General features: G+C 36.7%; 1 protein-coding gene across 1 annotated transcript in view; it reads left to right on the forward strand.

Moving 5' to 3' along the window:
• fras1 (Fraser extracellular matrix complex subunit 1) overlaps nt 1-21,319 on the forward strand; it is a 364,870-nt gene that overhangs the window by 110,065 nt on the left and 233,486 nt on the right. Inside the window, exons 10-13 of the mRNA XM_015364800.2 lie at nt 5,533-5,622; nt 9,067-9,214; nt 11,482-11,625; nt 12,863-12,997. Of these exons, the coding sequence (XP_015220286.2) occupies nt 5,533-5,622; nt 9,067-9,214; nt 11,482-11,625; nt 12,863-12,997 (517 nt within the window). The remainder of the gene's footprint in view (nt 1-5,532; nt 5,623-9,066; nt 9,215-11,481; nt 11,626-12,862; nt 12,998-21,319) is intronic.

Here is a 21,319-nt window from a genome sequence, read left to right on the forward strand (position 1 = left end):
AATAAAATGGAAAAAATAATATGTATATTATATTGACATTTTTATTAATTTTACATATCACATTATGTTAAAATCTGAAATAACATTGATAATAAATAATTAACATGAATAAATATCTGTAGTGTAGAGTTAGTAAATGTTTGAATACTACTACAGGGGGAGTAGAAACCAGTTCTACCAGTTGACCAGCACACCAACAATCTCCAGGATGCTTGAAGAAAGTAAAGGAATTTAAGATGCCCTTAAAAAGATGCCTTAAAATTTCAATAGAGGTCTTTACTTGTATTTTAAATACTATTCATTAAAGCCACTATATAAAATAAGTTTTATAATTATAATCTAAAATAACAAAGTGACAATAAAAAGACAATAACAACAAACATCTAAGAATAGTGATGTTATAATACCAAACCAAAAATGTGTTCACATCTCTCTTAAATCCCCCTCCTCCCCATTCCCCACTTTGAGGATGAGAAAGCTGGGACACCATGCAGAGTGAGAAGGGACAAAGGGGTAGCTGAAAGGGTGAAGGAGGGATATGACAGATGAAATTTGAAAAACGAGATTCGATATCAAAAGAAATTCAGTGAGATAGGTCATGCTGTATTATGAGTTATATTTAAATTACCATCACGTTCCTAAGCATGAATATACATTTGCAGATTTAATACACAGTTTAAACTTGAAGAACAGGATTAGCTCCAAATGGTTTAAGAAATAAAATGGTAAAAACTGTGATATCTGGAGGTTAATTATTGGTCTTTCAGTTTGTGCTTCTTCACGCATCAAAGACAATAAATAGGGTGCAGGGAGGGACTTTTTTGGACTGGGAGCTTAAATGTTAATGTAATCTATGGAGGTTTATCTTAGAGAAAAATTTTGAGCAAAGTTTGTTAGTTCTGTACAACAGTGTCCTGCTGCCATGAGGAAAATAAATAAATAAAACTCATGCTTTTCACACTTTTTTCTCTAGGTTAGGACTTTTTATCTGATTACTAAGACTTCAGAAACTCCTGCCTAGGAGTACTCTCAATACTCCTCTTGAAAATTGTAGCCTTCAAGGCCAATATTTGTCCAGCCCATTAAATAGCATAAACCTTTGGTGTTATGGCAAGAGCTTACTTTCAGAAAGTATTTTGCATAGAAATACAATTGCTTCTGTTCTAACAATTGACATTTTCAATTAAATATTTAACACACTTAGCTTAGTATAATTTAACCAATATGCTTTTATGCTGTTAGTTATCTCCAAATGAAAAAAAAGTGGTGTATCTCTTTAAGAGAAATGTGTTTGCCTGGTTTTCAGAAGTGCTACATTTTTTGACGCTAAAAACAGCATCAGAAATACATTTTGCGATGCTAAAAATGGCATCAAAAACACATTAGTAGGAGAATACAATATGCCATCTTGGCAGATGGCTGTACAGTTCTGTGCTTTGCTTTGTCAAATAGCTTTACTCCCTGCTTTCATTAAAGTTCTTTATTTTCCTACAACTATCTTGGAATCTCTGATTTATATTGGTGTCCCTGTCACCCCAAATATAAATTTGTGGCTACACCACTGCTGACAGCTGATTCTTTGTCGATTTACATGATAGAGACACCTTTGCAACGTTTTGAGCAGAGGGCAGGGAAATTATGGCATTTTAATAAATCAAATACATATTTTAATGTATTCATGGCATTTTTATGTAAAGTATGTAAACATGAACAAAGAAAACACATTGCAAAACACATTCACAACAATCTGTTTTTAGATATCCATCTGAGTAATCTCACTTTGTGATACAGCCCTACGGTATCCTCTTTGCCATTGAAGATGTTAACTCTAGATGTTACTGCTACTTTTATTATTAATATGAATTTAATATTTAACAAACTATACTACATAAAATTAATAAATAGCAAATATATTCAGTCCTGTCAGTAATATATTCAGTCAAAATAGCATATATATTACTTATTGTATTTTATTATCATAGATATAAAATAATATAATAATAATAATTGCTTACATTTATATAGCGCTTTTCTGGACACTCCACTCAAAGCGCTTTACAGGCAATGGGGACTCCCCTCCACCACCACCAATGTGCAGCATCCACCTGGATGATGCGACGGCAGCCATAGTGCGCCAGAACGCTCACCACACATCAGCGATCAGTGGGGAGGAGAGCAGAGTAATTAAGCCAATATATAGAGGGGGATTGTTAGGAGGCCATGATTGATAAAGGCCGATGGGAAATTTGGCTAGGACGCCGGGGTACACCCCTACTCTTTTCGAGAAACACCCAGGGATTTTTAATGACCACAAAGTGTCAGGACCTCGGTTTTACGTCTCATCCGAAGGACGGCGCCTGTTTACAGTATAGTGTCCCCGTCACTACACTGGGGCATTAGGACCCACATGAGCCGCAGGGTTAGCGCCCCCTGCTGGCCCCACTAACGCCTCGTCCAGCAGCAACCTTAGTTTTTCCCAGGAGGTCTCCCATCCAGGTACTGACCAGGCTCACACCTGCTTAGCTTCAGTGGGTTGCCAGTTGTGAGTTGCAGGGCGATATGGCTGCTGGAATAAGAATTATTCCAGCAGCCAATAAGAAAATAAGATTTCCTTATTCCAATAAGAAAATAAGAATTAATTATCACAATGGGGTAATTTGTTAAAGGTTCAACCAGTGGCAGGCAAGAATTCTACCACTTAACCACCAATGCATCACTCTGCTTGTACATGGTAAATCAAAAACTACAAGTGTTTAATATAATATATAAATGTATATCGACTACAAATAATTTAAATTAATGATATAATTACAGACCTGAATTGTTCCAGAATAAAACAATGGGAATAAAAATATTAAATACAAACGTGCATGTAATTACAGAGAAACACTAAAAACAGCTTATTATAAATCACAAACATTTTGTTGTAATTATTGTGGCTTTGTTGTGGTGAAAGTGTGGTTTCCTTATAGAAAAACCCTTTATATAATGCAGTGGTTCTCAAACTTTTTGGACCAAGTACCACCCCTAATCCAACCAAAGCATCCAAGTACCACCTTCAAGTCATCATCTCATAGGAACCCCAGAAATTCTCAATGACCAACATGAGCGCATGTGCACACACACTCACACATACATATAATAAATATTATAATAATAAACTTTTTTTGATATATTAAAATGTGGCTTCTCAAAGTGTTTTACAGAAAAAAAACAACAACACATAAAAATAAAAAAGCACCATTTCAGTGAGAGGGGTGAGCCTGTTTAGTTGAGCAAAGCAGATGTGAATTAATTTTTCGAGCCTTGATACAATTCACAACAGAGTCTAACAGATATTAAATCGTCAGGCATTTTCTTGACGGCAAAGGTGGATGTTGCAATGAAACCATTAATTTCTGGAGCAACCTCTCTAATTCGTGCAACTACACCGCTGTGTTGGCTTGTCATTGCTCTAGCACCGTCTGTACAAACTCCGACACATTTTATCCAGTTGATGCCATTCTCTTAGATAAATTCATTCAGAAGCTGAAATATGCGCTCTCCTGTAGTTCCTGTTGGTAGCGGCGTACAGAACAGAAAGTCCTCACGGGACGTACCCTCAAACTTGTATCTAACGTAAACGAGCAAATTGGCCAAATTGACTACAGACTCAGCTAATTGCAGTGGAAAACATCTGCTCATCTTAACGCGCTCTGTCAGCGTACTTTTGATATAATCCTTCATTTCAATAATTCTATGAATGACTGTGTCTTTCAGGGAGGGCAGCAGGTCGAGCTGTTCAGCAGCTTTTTCTCCACACATAATAGTGTGGGGGTTACCTGCTTTAGCAATCCGCAAGCTTGCATTTTTCCATGTTTCCGTTTTTATTTCAGTGTTTATTTTAAGTATTTATTTCATGCGCATGGGAGAGAAACACAGAGACGCTCGGTGTATTTTTCTCAAATTAACTTAGAACAGTTCTTATATTATATTTTTCTGTTATTTTTCACGCTTTCCTGTGCTCGCAAGAGTACCAGCGCTCGTAGCACGCATTTCTATGTATTCCTGTGTTTACAACGTTGGCATTGTTCCAAAATCACGCACATTTTCCTTTCTCCCGATTTGCTGGAGATACAGTAGCTTTTTTTAAAGACAATTGGTCACTTGCGTCTGTAGCACGCATTCCTATAGAGTGGTATAGAATTACAGAGTATCTCTTGTGTCCACTGAAGTATTAGCGCGCACTGTATCGTAGTACGTAGGCTGCGTATTCGAAACGTATAAAAATACAAAATATGAAAACTCGTCCCGATTTTTTCAGCGCACACAATACAGTTCCAGGGTCATTTGGCGTACCACCTGGCAGCACGCCACTTACCACTGCAGGTACGCGTACCACAGTTTGAGAACCACTGATATAATGTATCAGCTGCAGAGCCTCATTTCCTACAGTACGCAACCTTAAGTCATTGTTTGAAAGTCATTCAAGTATCTACTAGCCTCTTTTTTGTTTTTTGCATTTGCTTTTAAATATGATGTGTTTTAAAGCCACTGTATATTATATATACAATTAAAATCTAAAAATAAATTATTATTTTCTAATAACTGTTTATACACAATTACGTATTAATTCTGTGTATGTAATTAAAAAATCTCTTAGTGTTCATCATTAGCTCAGGAAAGCATTAATCGGCTAATAAACATTTAATTCTCAATTAAATATTAAAATATTAATCTTAACTAAGTTTAATTTGTCAGCTGCACACAGATGTTTTACATTAAGGATTCACTTTGACACCTTTTACAGGCAATTTGACAGAGTGCAGTCCTGCATCAGAATATTTGAAAATAAAAATTGTTTTTATGTTGAAGTGTTTGCCATATAGCCACACATCTCACCTGACATCTTCTCCTTTATTTTAATTGGCTGCATTTTTATTAAAAAACTCTCAACACAAAGATACGTTTATTAATTTATTTTGGTAAATATATTTTTTCAATATACAGTAATTTTGCTAAGGTTACAACACAAAAGGGGATCTGATTTTTTTTTACATTTAGAATATATAGATCAGTAGAATATGTAATGTTCTTAAATACTACAAATATGTTTTTTTTATTATGGGCATTTGATTATTTTTGTTATTTTTTAATTTGATTAACATAAACCGGCAATGTTTTAGAAATGGCTTTTTAACTTACAGCAAAATTTAAAACAAGGCATGATATTGGGCATAAATTACAAACTGTGCAGTTGTTTTTTAATTACTTTTCTTTTGCCAACTCTCATTCAATTATCATATCTCTGGAATATAGTTTTCAGTTTTGCAATTATTCTGGATCTATTTAAGAATAATAAAGTTATGATAAGTCACTTCAAAGAAACAAACTGCGAATGCTTCGTGCATGCAAAGCATTAAATCAATCAAAGTAAATCAATTAAATTAATTAGTTTTTAATGTTTTCCTTTTATGTAAGACCTTTGTAAATGCTGACCTTTCACCTGTCTGGTATTTGTAATTAGAAGAGAGAATTGGTCTTATTCAACAGGGAGAACAACTGGTTCACTTTCCAGGAAGATGCTGTCCAGAATGCACGTCGATGAGCAGTTTCTGTGTGTATAAGGAGCATACCAAAAAGGTAAATAATTGTCGCAATAAATAATTGTGTTTGATTAAATGAAAATCAGATATAGTGGCTAACGTTAAACATATCTGCTCTCTGTGTCTCCAAAGGTGTGATTCTGATCAAATCAGAAACTCAGCATAGGCACATTAAGTGATGTATTTAACCTGGTGGCTGCATGGCCTTGATCTTTAATGTGGAAGTGGTCTGTCTTTACTGCAAAAGCATCAGTAAGAACAGCAAAACAAATACTACTAGGTAAAACATATTACACCCTTTCTGTTGTCTACTGCTAGAAGCAGATTTGTGATTATGATTAAGCCTAACCCTTTATAAATAAATAAAGGGTTAGGCTTAATGATTTCTACGTACAAGAAAGAAAATGTACAAGAAAGACAGTTTCTTTCAGCCGTGCAATGTACATTTGAATATTAATGTTAAATTGAATATGTGTCTGCCCATTTTTTTCTCAGTGAAGACTGCTAATGCTGATACCATGTTTCACAACCATGGCCTAGTAGACCCTTTAGCTTGTCTCTGCTAGCAGGTGATTTTAAAGAAGAGGTTGCAGACCAGGGTGTTATAAGATCCTGCTGAAAAAGGTCAACATTAAGTGGTGTTTATCCAGCTCCACAAATTAACATTTATCCAGCAGTGAAGGGGCAAGACACATTAATTAGCAGTTCCACATAGCTGAAGGCAGACCATGACTAAATAAAGAATTTAAATCACACCTTTAACTTATACGGCAATAAAATATTTAAACATTTTATTATACTTGAAGCTTTCTTATTCTTCTTATTGTTATTATTATTATTGTTGTAGCTAATGTTAGATCCTGACCAGACGGAAATAAGCTGGCAACATTTTGAGGAAAGAAGGGACATATTGCATGGTTAAGGTTAGTTTAGTGAAAAAGTACAGATGCAGCCACTCAGAACACATGTTAAAACTCTCTGTTGCGTTAGAGGTAGTAATAATAATAATAATAATAATAATTGCTTACACTTATATAGCGCTTTTCTGGACACTCCACTCAAAGCGCTTTACAGGCAATGGGGACTCCCCTCCACCACCACCAATGTGCAGCATCCACCTGGATAGTACAGTATGTCATGGTGTACTTTGCTATGTGGTTCACTGGCCAAAGACAATCAATAGGTGGCACTTGTGGTGCATTAGATGTTAGTGAAATGATTGCTTCGTTTTATCTGTTTCCCTACTGTGCATCTTTAAATCCATGTAATATGAAATATTAATATAGAATTATGCAACCAAAGGGTAATTGTGGTAATGAACAATAAAAATAACAGAAGTATAATGTCTTTGAACATCATAAACAATAATTTATTGAATAAATATAGATAATGTATACAACTGGTAGTGGTATCTGAAAATAAAAAAAATAAAGTACACAACAGTATTCCACCTTCTTTTTATGTGTCAACATTTTATGTGTCAAAGTCTTTAACTTGGTCACTTACTGTGGTTATTTTGAAAAAGTTATGACATGCTTGTTCTAGCTATATAACATGTATATACTTTAGAAAAATGATTTAAGTTATAATGTTTATGAATAGTTGCTCTTGTTATTGTAAAAAAGTAGTAGTGATTTTACTGAATCTGCTTAATAGGAACTATCATTGTGCAATCATGTAAGTAAAGAAAGTTTGGTAGCTTAAAATAAAAATATTTTTAACATAATGATATGAATTTATGGATCTAAATATAATATTAGTAATAATATTTATAATGCTGGTAGTAAACTTTCTTATGTCTATTTGTAAACATCTGCATTGATTTCTTTAGCTCTTTCACTTGTGGTTATTTTAGATACATTTTGACATGTTCATTTTAACTACATTATGTTGTCGTCATTGTTGTAAGGGACAATGACACACTCAAAGTTTGTTATGTTGCTTACCGAACCCAGGCAATGCTGAGGAGTGGTAAAGTGGTAGCCTATCACTTAGAATGTCTCAGGTTCAGTTCTTGGTCAGGTCAAAGGTTTTATTTTTAACAAATAAAACTTCTCTAAAAATAAAATACTAAATAATATGTATACTCTTTTGACATTTTTATTATTTTTGTATATCACAAAATATTAATATATTTGTAATAAATTAATAACATAAATGAACATGAATGAGTAAGCAAACTACTGGTTTACAACAAACCTTCAAAAATTATATACATGTTTTGAATTATAATCTTGAATAACATAGTTGTATTAGAGACACCATTGAAGCAATTTTTTTTCTTCAAAAATGGACAAGGATCCCCTGTAGAGTGAAAACTGCAAAAAAGTGGAGGAGTGGTGGTAGCTAAGCTTCTCTGTGAGCCTTCGCCTGGAGCTTGGCTTGCATTTTGCCATGGCCCAAAACGTCAGGACCTCAGCTTATCGGTTTCTGTACATCTTGAGATAAAAGCAGCACAAACTACTTTCTACAGTACTTTCTGTGATATATATATATAACTCTAATCTTATGAGATGGTATGGTCTCTTTAAAATAGAACATATTCATATTTACAATTCCACACACACATCACATAAAGTCATATCCACACATATGTTTGCTGAAACCATCATGTACAAGTCAAGGAACTGCAGTATGGTTGGTATACTGTATACATGTACTGTATAACTAGTACATACAGTATGATACTGTATGGTTTCAAAGCCACAACAGTACAGTATGTGTGAAATATATTTTTCAAATTTTTAAGATGTAAACCTGTAAAAATCACATTGCATTCACAACAAACTGTAATAGTCAACTATTTTTATATATGCAGCTGAGTAATTTGTGTTTTATAAAACAGACCTGTAATGCCCTGTAATGCAATGTAATGAACACTCCCAGTTCTGTGTTAGCAGCATGGGAAATAACAGGCTGGATACAACTTTACAAGCTCACTGATAGTTTCATTGCCCTTTTCATTAAAGTGGAGTGTGACAATCGTGTAGGTAGGGACAGAAAGTGGAGGAATCCGCTGGACGCAGAGAAAGGATTCATGGTGTTAATTTTATCTAATTGCTCTACATTTGTGGTTATTGTCTCTTTTAGCTGATTGGTTACATTTTAATTAACTTAAAGCCAGTGCAATAATTCTTGAATTATCATATGAGAGAGAGTTACTTATGTCTTTTAACCATACATACAATATACCATAGTACATTCTGCAATGGTATAGCATAGTGGTGGAGTTTGTTATATTTGTAGTTGTATAATTATTGAATTATAATATAGAAGTTCACTTGGTAGTTTATAGTGGTTTATAGAGCCCTATATTTGATTAACTCTTAATGAAAATTGTGTATTCATAATTGTTCTACTAGGGGATGTTGTCTGACCTCCAAGGGGAGAAGCAGCTTGCTGTACGTTTTTAGCATATTCTTGACATGTCATCAGTGTTTGCTTTGTACTAGACAGCTGTGTGATGTTTCTTTCTTACCAGAACCTGGAGAAGTGGCAGGATGACCCTTGTAAGGAGTGCGAATGCAGGGATTCTCAGGTGATCTGCTACCAGCGCTCCTGCCACACCTGTCCTGTTGGCACATTGGCTGTGACTGTAGAAGGGGAGTGCTGCCCAGAGTGCCTTGCTGGTTAGTAAAAAAAACTAAATGTAGATTCCAGTGAGTGTTTGGAATGGCATTTTCTTGGCAGTTCTTAAGGCAAGTAGAATTGTGACTTAAAATGGATTGTTTCAAACTAACTAGACATTTGTGAGAACGTTTATGTGGTTATTTAGTGAATGGATATTTTAGTAAGGTGCACAAATGTCTCTGTTGTATGTGTATGCATATACACCTATTGTTCAATAAATCAAAACAAAATAAATAAACAAAATAAAATGACAAAAATATTCTACTAAAAACAAAGGTACCAAACAAATTATTGACTAACTAAATTAACAAAACAAAACTAATCAGACAGAAGGGATAAGCACATTCTTTAAATGCCACAACTTAAAACACCTAGTAATTTTGGCATGTGAAAAAGACTTAAGTGATTGTGCATTTCTGTGATTTCTTAAATTAAATTATATATGGAAATTGCAGTGCAACTTGTAATATTAGGACAGTAAAATGAAATGTGTTGGTTTTGCTGTGTACTAATGAAACCTGTTTTTCAGTGTACATTTTTACATTTAGATTTATTTTTTTTTTCTAGGTATTACTTTGCATACACGTTTAGCCAAGTTAGAACAGTTTCATTTGTTCAGACACCACCGTTTATTGAAGTAGGATCTGATCGTTTTGAAAAAAACATGATGATTTCTATTGGTGTAGGAGGTTTTACTGCAGATATTTTGCATTGCAGTCAAAGACCAAATTTTTCATGAAACACCATGAAAGTCCTTTATACAGTACACCCAAGCACACTTATCACAATGTGAAGTTTTAAACCATCCCCAATAATCTAATTAGCACCCAGTGTGCCTAGTACAGGCCATGTCTGGACCTCTACTGCTAGGCCAGATGATAATAGAGTACCTGCGTAGTCCTGTCTACAAGCTAATACTATGCAATGATGTGAAATCATAAATAGTGTAGTAGTCTAAACTTCAATTCAATTCTTCTAAACTGGTTCTAGTGCTTGGATGTCCTAATACATTTATAAGTTAAATCGGAAATATTCACCCCAAAAATATATCACATTTTGTACAATTACAAATGATAAAGAAGTTAATTAAAATATTATGTTGTATGTATGAAATCAAATTGAAGTGAGTGAATACCTTTGCAAGGCACTGTATGTACAGAGAACTGCTTCAATATTTTCCAGTAAAGTAGAAAAATAATAGCAGAATGGTGTAAGAGTTTCTGGAGGCAATCTTATGAGGCATTTTTTTATGTGCTACAAGGGATGCTGTGACCGACTCACAAAAAAATATTGCATTTCTCTGTATTCTAAGTAGACCCCGATATTATGTCAGTATGATATTTAGAAAGATGAACCCCCATGCACAAGGTTTATTGTATTTTGGAGTTGTTTAACATTTACCGGTCCTGGAGCCCTTGCTAAGATAGGAGGAGTCATTAACTCATTAAATTCCAGGAGATTTGGCCAAACTCTTTGTTTCCTCTGCCATGAAGCCTCAAGCCTGTCCAAAAATGGGCTTTCCAGCATTGCAGTGGGCTAAAGCATTCACCCAAATCAATAAACAAATGGTTATCTGCACACAAAATAAATATCCATCTCAGTCTCCAAACCTCAGTCCACTTAAACATTTGTGGATTAAATTCACAAAGGCATTACAAATGGAAACTAAATTTGTGTGGGCTTAGTACAGTTCTGCCTGTATCATCAACTTCCACATTCCTCCTCCCAGAGCATCAGAACCTATTCCCCTTTCAGAAGTGCCAGAACATCATACTACAGTACAAGAAGCATTTTGTCAGTATAATCGTTGCCAGAGGAAGATTTATTAAATACTGACTACAGGGTTGTAAATGAATGCTACCATAATATTTCTGGTCTTTACCTGTAACAACTGTAACTTTGCTCTGTGTAGTGTCATTAAGATTACAATATATCGTTTTAAATCTAAACTTATTTTTTAAATCTAAATGATATCCATTCTATAAATAATCCAGTTTTATGGATTGTTTTGTTCCTAATTTTTTGTGGCATGATTAAATCTGAAGGCATTGTATATTAGATATCTAACTAGACATTGAATTTTATTGTCAGTCATGCCCTTGTACCTTATTACACTGTTTCTACTCACTGTGTAAATATCAAAGTTATATTTCAGGATCTTGTTTATGTAGATATGGTTAAGCATCATTACTTTTATCATTGAAAAAAGTAAGAAGAAGGAAAACGGATGTTAATGTTCTTTGCCATTTTATAAATTTGTTTTCAGTTGAGTGTCATTCTGATTGTCTGACCTGCTTCCAGTCCCCTGACCACTGCAACAGCTGTCGAAATGAAAGCTTATTACTTCAAGGTGGCCACTGTGTCCGGACGTGTTCAAGGGGATTTTTCAAGAATGGCAGAGTCTGTTCAGGTACATAGAAAATAGAGTTAATGCAGTACTGTTCATTGAGCTGTGAGTTTACATTTTCCTTCTAGAAATGTTACATGAAAACTAAATTAATGGCAGATATATTGCTACAAGCCTTTCCCCGTTGACTGCAATGTACTGTTTCCAGCTTGCAATTCACCAGAAAATGCTGAATACATTCCAATGCTATGAAGCTTTCTTTTGAGATAAGGCTGATAGCTTTGGAATTTAGCTGCTGCATTTTCAGAGTGAATGAGCCTGGCTGCTGAAAAATGCATCAGATTAGGTTTGAAGCATTATATTAATGTGTAAATTGGCTGAAGAATCAATGTGGTGAAACTGTTTCATGGCCTGCATGAGGAGTACCAGGCTAAATGGGCATTGTTTTCTGAGACTGTCACCTCAATATGGAGGATAAAGAACTGGGGCTGACAATTATTGAAATTGGAGTTGGTTCATATAGATAACTATGTTTGAATACAATAAGAATGTTTATAAAAAATAAGAGGCTCTGAAAGATAGTGACAGCAATGGAGTGCTGTTAGTGTAAACAAGGGAGAGTTTGTGAAAGCTTACTTATGGTTTTAATAGTTGCAATACTTGTATTTGTTCTGTGAAAATGAAAAATCTAATGTGATGTAAGTTGTTATAGCCCTAGCCACTAAGAACATGAATTGCAAAGACAATTTTGTTGCGTCGTTGCGGAGAATTCCTTTAATTGAAATAAATGCATAAAACTTGCTATTCACTGTAGCTTACTGTATTGGGAGCTGTGCAGTTTGATCCAGGAAATTGGGATCTGTGTTAATTCTTTACAAAATTATTAATAAATGCTGTCTCATTGTTTCAATATACTGATGAGGCATCAAATCTTTCCAACAGTATACAGATGCAGCCATCTAAAATGCAGATCAAAACTCATGTCTGCAGAAAGCACACTCTGCTTTGCCAAAGTTACATCCAGCATAGTTCTTTTTGCTCTTCCCAACTCAAAACAGATCACTAGATAGCACTTGTGTTGTGTTAAATGTTAAAGGGATGCCACACTTGTGTTTGCGACACCTGCCTTGGTGCCTACAAAACGCCTTGTGCATTCCAGATGGTTGCATCTGTACTGGAGATATATTTGATGTACTAAAAAGGGTAAAAGGATAATGTTCATGTTAATTCTGTGGGTTTTGTAACCTTGTCTAGTTAGACTCAACTCAGTTATTTTCAATGCTTGATTGTTTCTGTACAGCCTGCAAGGAAACTTGTGCCACCTGTGACAGTGAATTTGAATGCACCTTGTGTGCAGAGTCCTTGCTGATCAGAAATGGAAAATGTGTAAGATCTTGTGGAAAAGGATTTTATCAGGAACACACGCATTGTGCAGGTAAGCAGATTTTTTTTTCGAAGAATTGAATAAAAATAATATAACTTATTTTATGATTCTTTAGAATTGTTGTTACAAATGGGGGTAACAAAAATAGTGAATAACAGGAATGAGCCAAGTGGATTAGTCAATAAGTAAAATAAATAATCATAGCCCCTAACATGTAAGGATTTTTTTCAGAATATACCCGAGCAGTTGGTATACTAGAGGCAGGTAAATTATTTGTTCTCATGTTTGATCTTTGGTGAAAAGAGTAATAATTCAGGCACACTTTGTTAAACAAGTATTTAAAAACAATGACCATACATACTACACACAGCATAAACATACAATACACGTTTCTCTATGTACAGTATGTACAGATAAGGTATTACCTTGTCTGTACATTTCCTAACATTCCAATCACCCAGAAAAACCCAGACTGCTACTAAGTATTCTACTCTTAAATAATGCCTACAGAGGCCAAAATAACAGATAACATGCCTTCTTAACTAAATAGAAAACAATCTATGATTAAATCTCTCTCTAACCCAGATACCACAAAATAAATGGTATCTGTAAATATACCCCACGAGCAGGAAAGGCTGTTTTTAACCAAGGTATTCTTCACTATTCTTCACTTCCCTAGAAACACAGAATAGCAAGCTCTCTTTAGCAAGATTAAAATACTTTGCTCTAATCTGTTTTGTTTGTATAATCTTGAAGAAGTGACTCTCACCTGTCACAAGCTTCAGGGTCTGTCTCTTTCTTGTCCCCTTTTTTTCTTGTCGTCTGTTTTTTCTCTTCTCCTTGCATTTGTACCAGACTTTTGTCCTAGAAATGCAGCACATCACATTGTTGGGATTGTTACAAGTAAAGCTTTGTTGTAGGATAAGTAATAACATATTGGGTAAGATGGTTGAAATTGCTGCCTCGCAGCGCTGGGACCCTGGGTTCAGTTCCAGACTTTGGGTGCTATCTGTGTGAGGTTTGTTTACTTGTTCTCCCTGTGTTTGTTTTGGTTTTTACCGGGTGCTCTGGTTTCCTCCCATAATCCAAAGACATATTGGTACAGACGCAGCCATTCAAAACAAGCAGGCGATACCGCATTATTTTGCGGTGCGCTTGACGCGGTATACCGCAAGTTACGGTATTAATACCATATATTCTCAAATAGAACCACATGATACCGCAAGTAAAATAATATAACCATAATTTCCGCAAGGTGGAGCTAGTAAAGCTCAACCTCTCATGTTTGAGCTGTCGCCATCAAAGTCTTTACCGAAAAATATTACTAATAGTATTTATAATGAATGACCTTGGACAAGCTGTAAACTCAAAGTATTGCCCTGGTCCACATTCTTTTTTTCATTGACCGTCTTTGTAAAAGTAACACCATATCATTTCGTTAATCCAATCACGCATTTGTTTCCAATCATGCAAAGTACAGTAATTTTTTAGAATCTCCGATTCACCATGCCTTTCACATGCTCATAAAAGATATTGATTTAGGAACATTAACATTACTGTATGCAAAACTGTACTGTATACAGCATGTATATGTATATTTAATGTCTTTACTGTGCCCATTTAAGTATTGAATATTTATATGGAATTTTACCACTGAAGGGAAATCTTAGTACCTGAGCATTAAAAGAATATGAGCATAATGCGTGTGAATACTATAAACGATATTAATTTTGGAACATAAACATACAGTATTACAGTATGTAACCTGTATATGGCTGGTCTCGGTACTTTAAAGAAAAAATACACACCAGTATTCCATTTCTCACTAAACATTTTAAGCATCGAAGTCTTTAACTAACATGTGAAATAACATGTGTATAAAAAGTGGAAGTTTTAAGCTTTTCTGCGAATACGCTCGATACCGGAGTCAACAAGCATACTTTTAGAATTTGATTAATAGGGAATATAATATGGAACAGCGTATCTAAAGAAATTAATAACTATATAATTATATTCATGTACTACAAAGGAACAAGTAATAGGTTTATTCCATGCTGAAATCACAATCACACTGTCAATCACACTGCTGGGGTATCCTCTGTTGATGAAAAAGGAGTACATTTCGAGGGCTTGGTTCTCGAAGTTGATTTCGTCGCTGCATAATCGTCGTAGCCTAAGGAACTGTGAAAAAGTTTTTAGTGTGGTTGGGGTGAAATGAGCTGTACAGGAGGTAGCTGTGTGAATCCGTGGGTTTGTAATAAACTGAAGTGGACAGTCAGGGGTAGTTGATAGAGAAGTTGATGTCTAGAAACAGAAGAGTAGTGGAAGATATGTTAACTGTATATTTGAGGGACGGGTGGAAGTTGGTGAAATGGTGCAGGAAGAACTCAAGCTGATCATTGGAGCATGTGGCGGCACCTACGCAGTCATCAATATATCGTTTGTAGAGGTCAGGGACATAGCCAGTGTAGAAAGCGAAGAAGCGTTCTTCTACCCAGCCGACAAAAATATTGGCATAGCTGGGTCCCATTCTGGTGCCCATGGCAACTCCACTGACCTGTTGGTAAAAAGGATTATTGAAAGAGAATGTGTTCAGTGTGAGGACCAATTCTGCAAGGCGTACCAGGGTGTGGGTGGGTGGATCAAGCACTGTGCGTTTGTCCAGCGTGCGCTTGAGGGCTGTAAGGCCGTCATTATGGGGAATGATGGTGTACAGAGATGTGATCTTCATCAACAGAGGATACCCCAGCAGTGTGATTGACAGGGCCCTTGCCCGAGCCAAAAACACCCCCCGGACCATCAACCCGATCAGGAACTCCCGCTGCAACAACCGCATTCCTTTGGTGCTTCCTTACCACCCTAACACACTTCCTATCCCCAGGACCATTAACCACAACTTTTCCATCCTACAGGATGATCCCTCCATTGGGGCCCTCTTTTCTGATCGCCCTATCATCTCATATTGCCGACCACCTAATCTGCGTAACCTCCTTGTTCACAGCTCCCTTGACTGCCCTCAACAACCATCCACACCAGGCACTTTCCCTTGCAACAGAGCTAGCTGTATCACCTGCAAGTACACATCCACCACCACACTCATTCAAGGCCCCTCAGGACAATTCCGGATAACCCAGACAGCATTTTGTACCTCCAGCAACCTTATTTACTGTATCTCTTGCAGTAAATGCACAGCCATCTACATTGGAGAAACAGGAAGGAGACTCGGCGACCGCTTCAGAGAACACGTCAGGGTTGTGAAGATTAAAGATCTCTCCAAGCCCTTTGTTTCTCATTTCACCTCTGACGGCCACGACCACTCTAATCTCTCCATCTGTGTTCTCAAAGACGGTTTTCCGAACTCATACATCAGAAAGACCACCGAAACTACAATTATTCTGCAGCTAGGATCACACATTCTCCCTTCTCTTAACGACAGATTACTGTTCTTTTAAATTTTCTCCATTCATTGGAAGTTTCATTTCACACCTCTCTGCACCCATTCTGACTTCACACCTCTTGATTGGCCTCTCTTTCTGTCCCCTGCTCCTGCCTCTCACTCCTCCTTCCTCCCAACCTTTGTTCTCCTGCTACCTTACCTTTACCTACTGCCCTGTCTCTCTCACACCTGAAGAAGGCTCCACGGCCGAAACGTGTTCTCTTTCTTTTTTTTTTCAGCATGGAATAAACCTATTACTTGTTCCTATAAGATATAATGATGTGTTCCTGCTTACAATTTGCAGCTTTTCAGCTAAATATTTATCACAATCAAGAGGTGTGAAGTCAGAATAGGTGTCGAGAGGTGTGAAATGATACTTCCACTGAATGGAGAAAATTAATTATAATAGTAGTCTGTCGTTAAGAGAAGGGGGAAGGTGTGATCCTAGCTGCGGGATAAGTTTGGTTTCAGTAGTCTTTCTGATGTATGAGTTCGGAAAACCATCTTTGAGAACACAGACGGAGAGATTAGAGTGGTCGTGGCCGTCAGAGGTGAAATGAGAAACAATGGGCTTGGAGAGATCTTTAATCTTCACAGCCCTGACGTGTTCTCTGAAGCGGTCTCCAAGTCTCCTTCCTGTTTCTCCAATGCAGAGAGAAACTGGGCATTTACTGCAAGAGATACAGTAAATAAGGTTGCTGGAGTTACAAGATGCCATCTGGGTGATCCGGAATTGTCCTGTGGGGCTTTGAATGAGTGTGGTGTTGGATGTGTACTTGCAGGTGATACAGCGAGCTCTGTTGCAAAATAATTTTATTAAAAACACGTTTGCGTTTGTTTGGGAGCTATAATATAGCTCCCAAACAAACGCAAACGTGTTTTTAATAAAATGTTTTTATTCATTCATAATTTAACTTGCATAACTCGCATTCCCGAGTGCCCCCCACCCCGTCTAACAATTTTAGGAAGACTAAGAAAGGACTAAGGAAGTTGTCATCTGTTGTTGAAGCTCTGTGAACTCGGTGACTTTGAGATCACTTGTTATCCCAAATTATTTGAATCACCACAAGAGCTGACTGACAAGATTTAAGATGTGGCTGTCAATGTTAGATTAAAAAAAAAACACATTGCCCGACATTAGTTACATTGCTTGAAAAATAATTTTATTTTGAGAGACTGGATAAGTAATTCAAGTGTTTTTTAACTTCCTGAAAAACAAGTAATAATTTAACGGTATGTGCAAATATTTTATGATATGTTGCTGTTGTGAATGTCTGTAGAGTGTATCTTATTTGCCTGTCCTGACTGGTGGAGCTCATCCAGCTGTGTCTGGATATCTTGGTCAAATATTTGGCTAGTGTGTATTGGCTCTACTGTACACAGAGAGGGGCGGGAGGGGGGAACAAGCTGCCCAGCCATGTGGAATGCTACAGAACCCTAAACAGACAATACACACTAGCCGAATATTTGACCAAGATATCCAGACACAGCTGTATGAGCTCCACCAGTAAAACTCAAAGTATTACGCTGGTCCACATTATTTGTAACCGTCATTTTAAATGAAAAAGACTTTATTTTTTCATCGACAAAAAGTAACACCACAGCATTTCGTTGATCTAACTAACAAAGATGGGACATTAGCTAGCCAATATGATAAAGGAATAACTTACTTTTTTGTTTATTTCTTTAGCACATTTATTTGAACATTGCACTGAAATGTACAAGCACTGAAAAACTGTTCAATCCCTAGTTCGTCTGGCATTTTCTTTTACTATAACAGATATAAAAACTCCCTTGCTTTTAACAGAGCGTTTAATAATTTCTTACAATTATTAAACGAGAGCTCAAAATATCACAAGGATCCTCAAGAGATCAACAAAGACAACAGGAAAATGTTTATAAGATACTGTACATGGGAATCCAAGCTTTTTTATCTACGCTAAGAAGTAATCTTTAAAATTTCTTCAAAATTCCGGGATAAGCCTGTATTAGAAAATATAGGACTTCTTCGAATGTATGTCAGGCAATCAGACTTCAGGACCGGATTTATCCATTTTATAATGGGGAATATAGTGTAAAATCCTGGGTTTGGTAAAATGTTTCAGGCATTCATGTGAAGGACAACAGAGCTTTCACTGGCCTATTATCATTATTATTCATAATTATATTAATTTAAGGGTCCATATATCTAAAAATATGTATCTATATAGCAGGTAGTATCACTGAATTCCACTTTCTTTGTAAACGCGGAAAAACAGATTCAAACGTGACGCTGTGTCACTGTATAAAAAAAACGGTTTGAACACCCTATATTGTAATAAGCTGCTGAGCTAAGAATAGGAATGTTTCTGTTGTCAGAGGGGGTGGAAAGTACCTGTGGTCATTTAATTAGTATTACAATTCGCACTGATTCCCTTGCGAAGATATGGACATAAGAATATTCGTGCATGGTCAAAAAATGGCATTAAGCACTTAAAATTAAATGGTCAATAATAGTAAACTGTAAAATGCTGTAACAAGATCGGTTAAACTGGGAAGAAAATGCTTTCAAAGAAAATGTTTCAGGTGTGAAGAACATAGATCCCCAATGCAATTTCAACCAAACCTGTTCCCACACACCCTGCCCCACTGCCATTAGAATATACACAAAGCACTGAAATCTTTTGAGCTGATGATCGGGTGTTTACGTCAACACCTTCCAGCAAGCACGTGCCCAGACAAGAGAGAGACACAAGACAAGCCCGCCAGCCCAAGAGAAAGCGAGAGAAACACCAAGGGGTGCGGAACCAGGGAACTATTTACATGGAAAACAGGCGATCTCCCCAGACTGTCCGCCCGTTTCACTGTTACCTGGATACCTCTTTATTTAGAACTCACTCTCCCCCCTGACTGTCTGACTTTTTTAAATCCTTCTGTGCCTGGATTGCAGCGGGTAAGATATTTTTCCAAGAACAAAAGAAAAATTAAAAAAAGAGAAATTTCACCAGAGCCTCTTCTCTTCTTGTGTCTAATTTTTAGTTTAGAAGGATTCAAGCAGGATTTTAGATGAAAGGCAGCGGCCTCAATCAAGCCCAAATCATAATTGAACCCATTCAGAGCCTACATTACATTTTAGCGTTTCATTCTGAGCAGAAGACCCTCACACCTGAAGAAGGCTTGTGTTTTCTCTCTTCTCTTTTAAGCATGTGTACAATGCTGTAATACAATACAAAGATCTTCTGCACCACTTCTGCACCACTCTCCTCCACATCAACACTCTCCACTCCACTACACCGTCTTACATGAGTGTCCAGGCCAGAGGGACCTTTGCTGTCAAAGTCTCGTCTTGTGGCTGTAGAGAATGTCCTGTTGTGACGTTATATCTGAAATGTGTTCTACTTTTGAGGCAGTCGATTGATGTTGTGATATGAACAGAGAAGGGACAGTGTTCCGAAGAACTATCATAAATAATCACTTTCCTCTGATTTCCACGATAAAATATTTAACAAATCTATTTAGTTGACTCCCAGAACACATTAAAGGCTCACGCTCCATTTATATAACTATTAGCTTAAGTTCTGTTCTCTAAACTCCCTAGGATATCATAAAATTCACAGCTAGTAATAGTGATTGACATTAAATCTAAGTGTTAGTAAATTACACTTTTGTTAATACACACGTATTAATAAACTTCATTATTAATAAATATGGTATGAGTGTTAAGCAATTTGAGTTCAATATTCCAATAAATTTCCAAGTGACAGATGCATAAATTCAGTACATAGTGACAATATTATTTCCACTACATTTGGGAGCCTTCTAATGTGATCTAGCGTTACACCAAGTGTGGTAGTAAGTTGCTTAAACCATAGTGCTGCAACTCTGCAACTCACAACTGGCAACCCACTGAAGCTAAGCAGGTGTGAGCCTGGTCAGTACCTGGATGGGTGACCTCCTGGGAAAAACTGCTGGAAGAGGTGTTAGTGGGGCTAACAGGGAGTGCTCACCCTGCGGTCCATGTGGGTCCCAATGCCCCAGTATAGTGACAGGGACACTATATTGTAAATAGGTGCTGTCCTTCGGATGAGATGCAAAACTGAGGTCCTGACTCTCTGTGGTCATTAAAAATCTGAGCGTGTTTCTTGAAAAGACTAGGGGTGTAACCCTGGCGCCCTGGCCAAATTTCCCATTGGCCCTTACCAATCATGGCCTCCTAATAATCCCCATTTATGGATTGGCTTCATTACTCTGCTCTCCTCCCCACTGATAGCTGATGTGTGTTGAGTGTTTTGGTCCACTATTGGTGCCATTGCATCATCCAGGTGGATGTTGCACATTGGTGGTGGTGAAAGGTGAGTCCCCATAACCTGTAAAGTGCTTTGAGTGGAGTGTCCATAAAAGCGCTGTATAAGTGTAAACAATTATTATTAATTATAATTATATGAAGAGGTGGTTTAAGTTAGTCCACTACTTTAGTCACCTCTAGAGGGCAGCAGCTGTTACTTTGTGTTCATTGCAATTGAGAACAGGTTTAGTACGGTGCTGCAGACTACGCACAGCGGCAAAGTTCGTTGCAACTGGACACAAGTTTAAACCGCAGCTGCATACTAAGCATGGGTTGAACTCCTGGTAGTACACTACTTTCAGTTCGTTACAATTGACCCCAACTGTTTAGTACAAGGCTCAAAGAGACTTAAGTTATGTTTATATTTTTATTTTTTATTGCATCAATCTTAAATCAAGCCTTTTAACCTTCTGTTATATCCTGAGTTTATATGTAAAGGGCCAATAAAGGATAATTCAGAATCAGAAGATTTTTGACACTTATAACTCTCCAAGAAATGTTTAGCTTTAGCTTAGAGGACATTACAGTGGTTGGCATTGTTGCCTTGCAGTGATCATTCCCTGGTGTGCTATATACTTGAAGTTCTCTATGTTCTCCCTGGGTTTACATAGGT

Source organism: Lepisosteus oculatus, chromosome 3, assembly GCF_040954835.1.
Source record: "Lepisosteus oculatus isolate fLepOcu1 chromosome 3, fLepOcu1.hap2, whole genome shotgun sequence".
Taxonomy (NCBI): domain Eukaryota; kingdom Metazoa; phylum Chordata; class Actinopteri; order Semionotiformes; family Lepisosteidae; genus Lepisosteus; species Lepisosteus oculatus.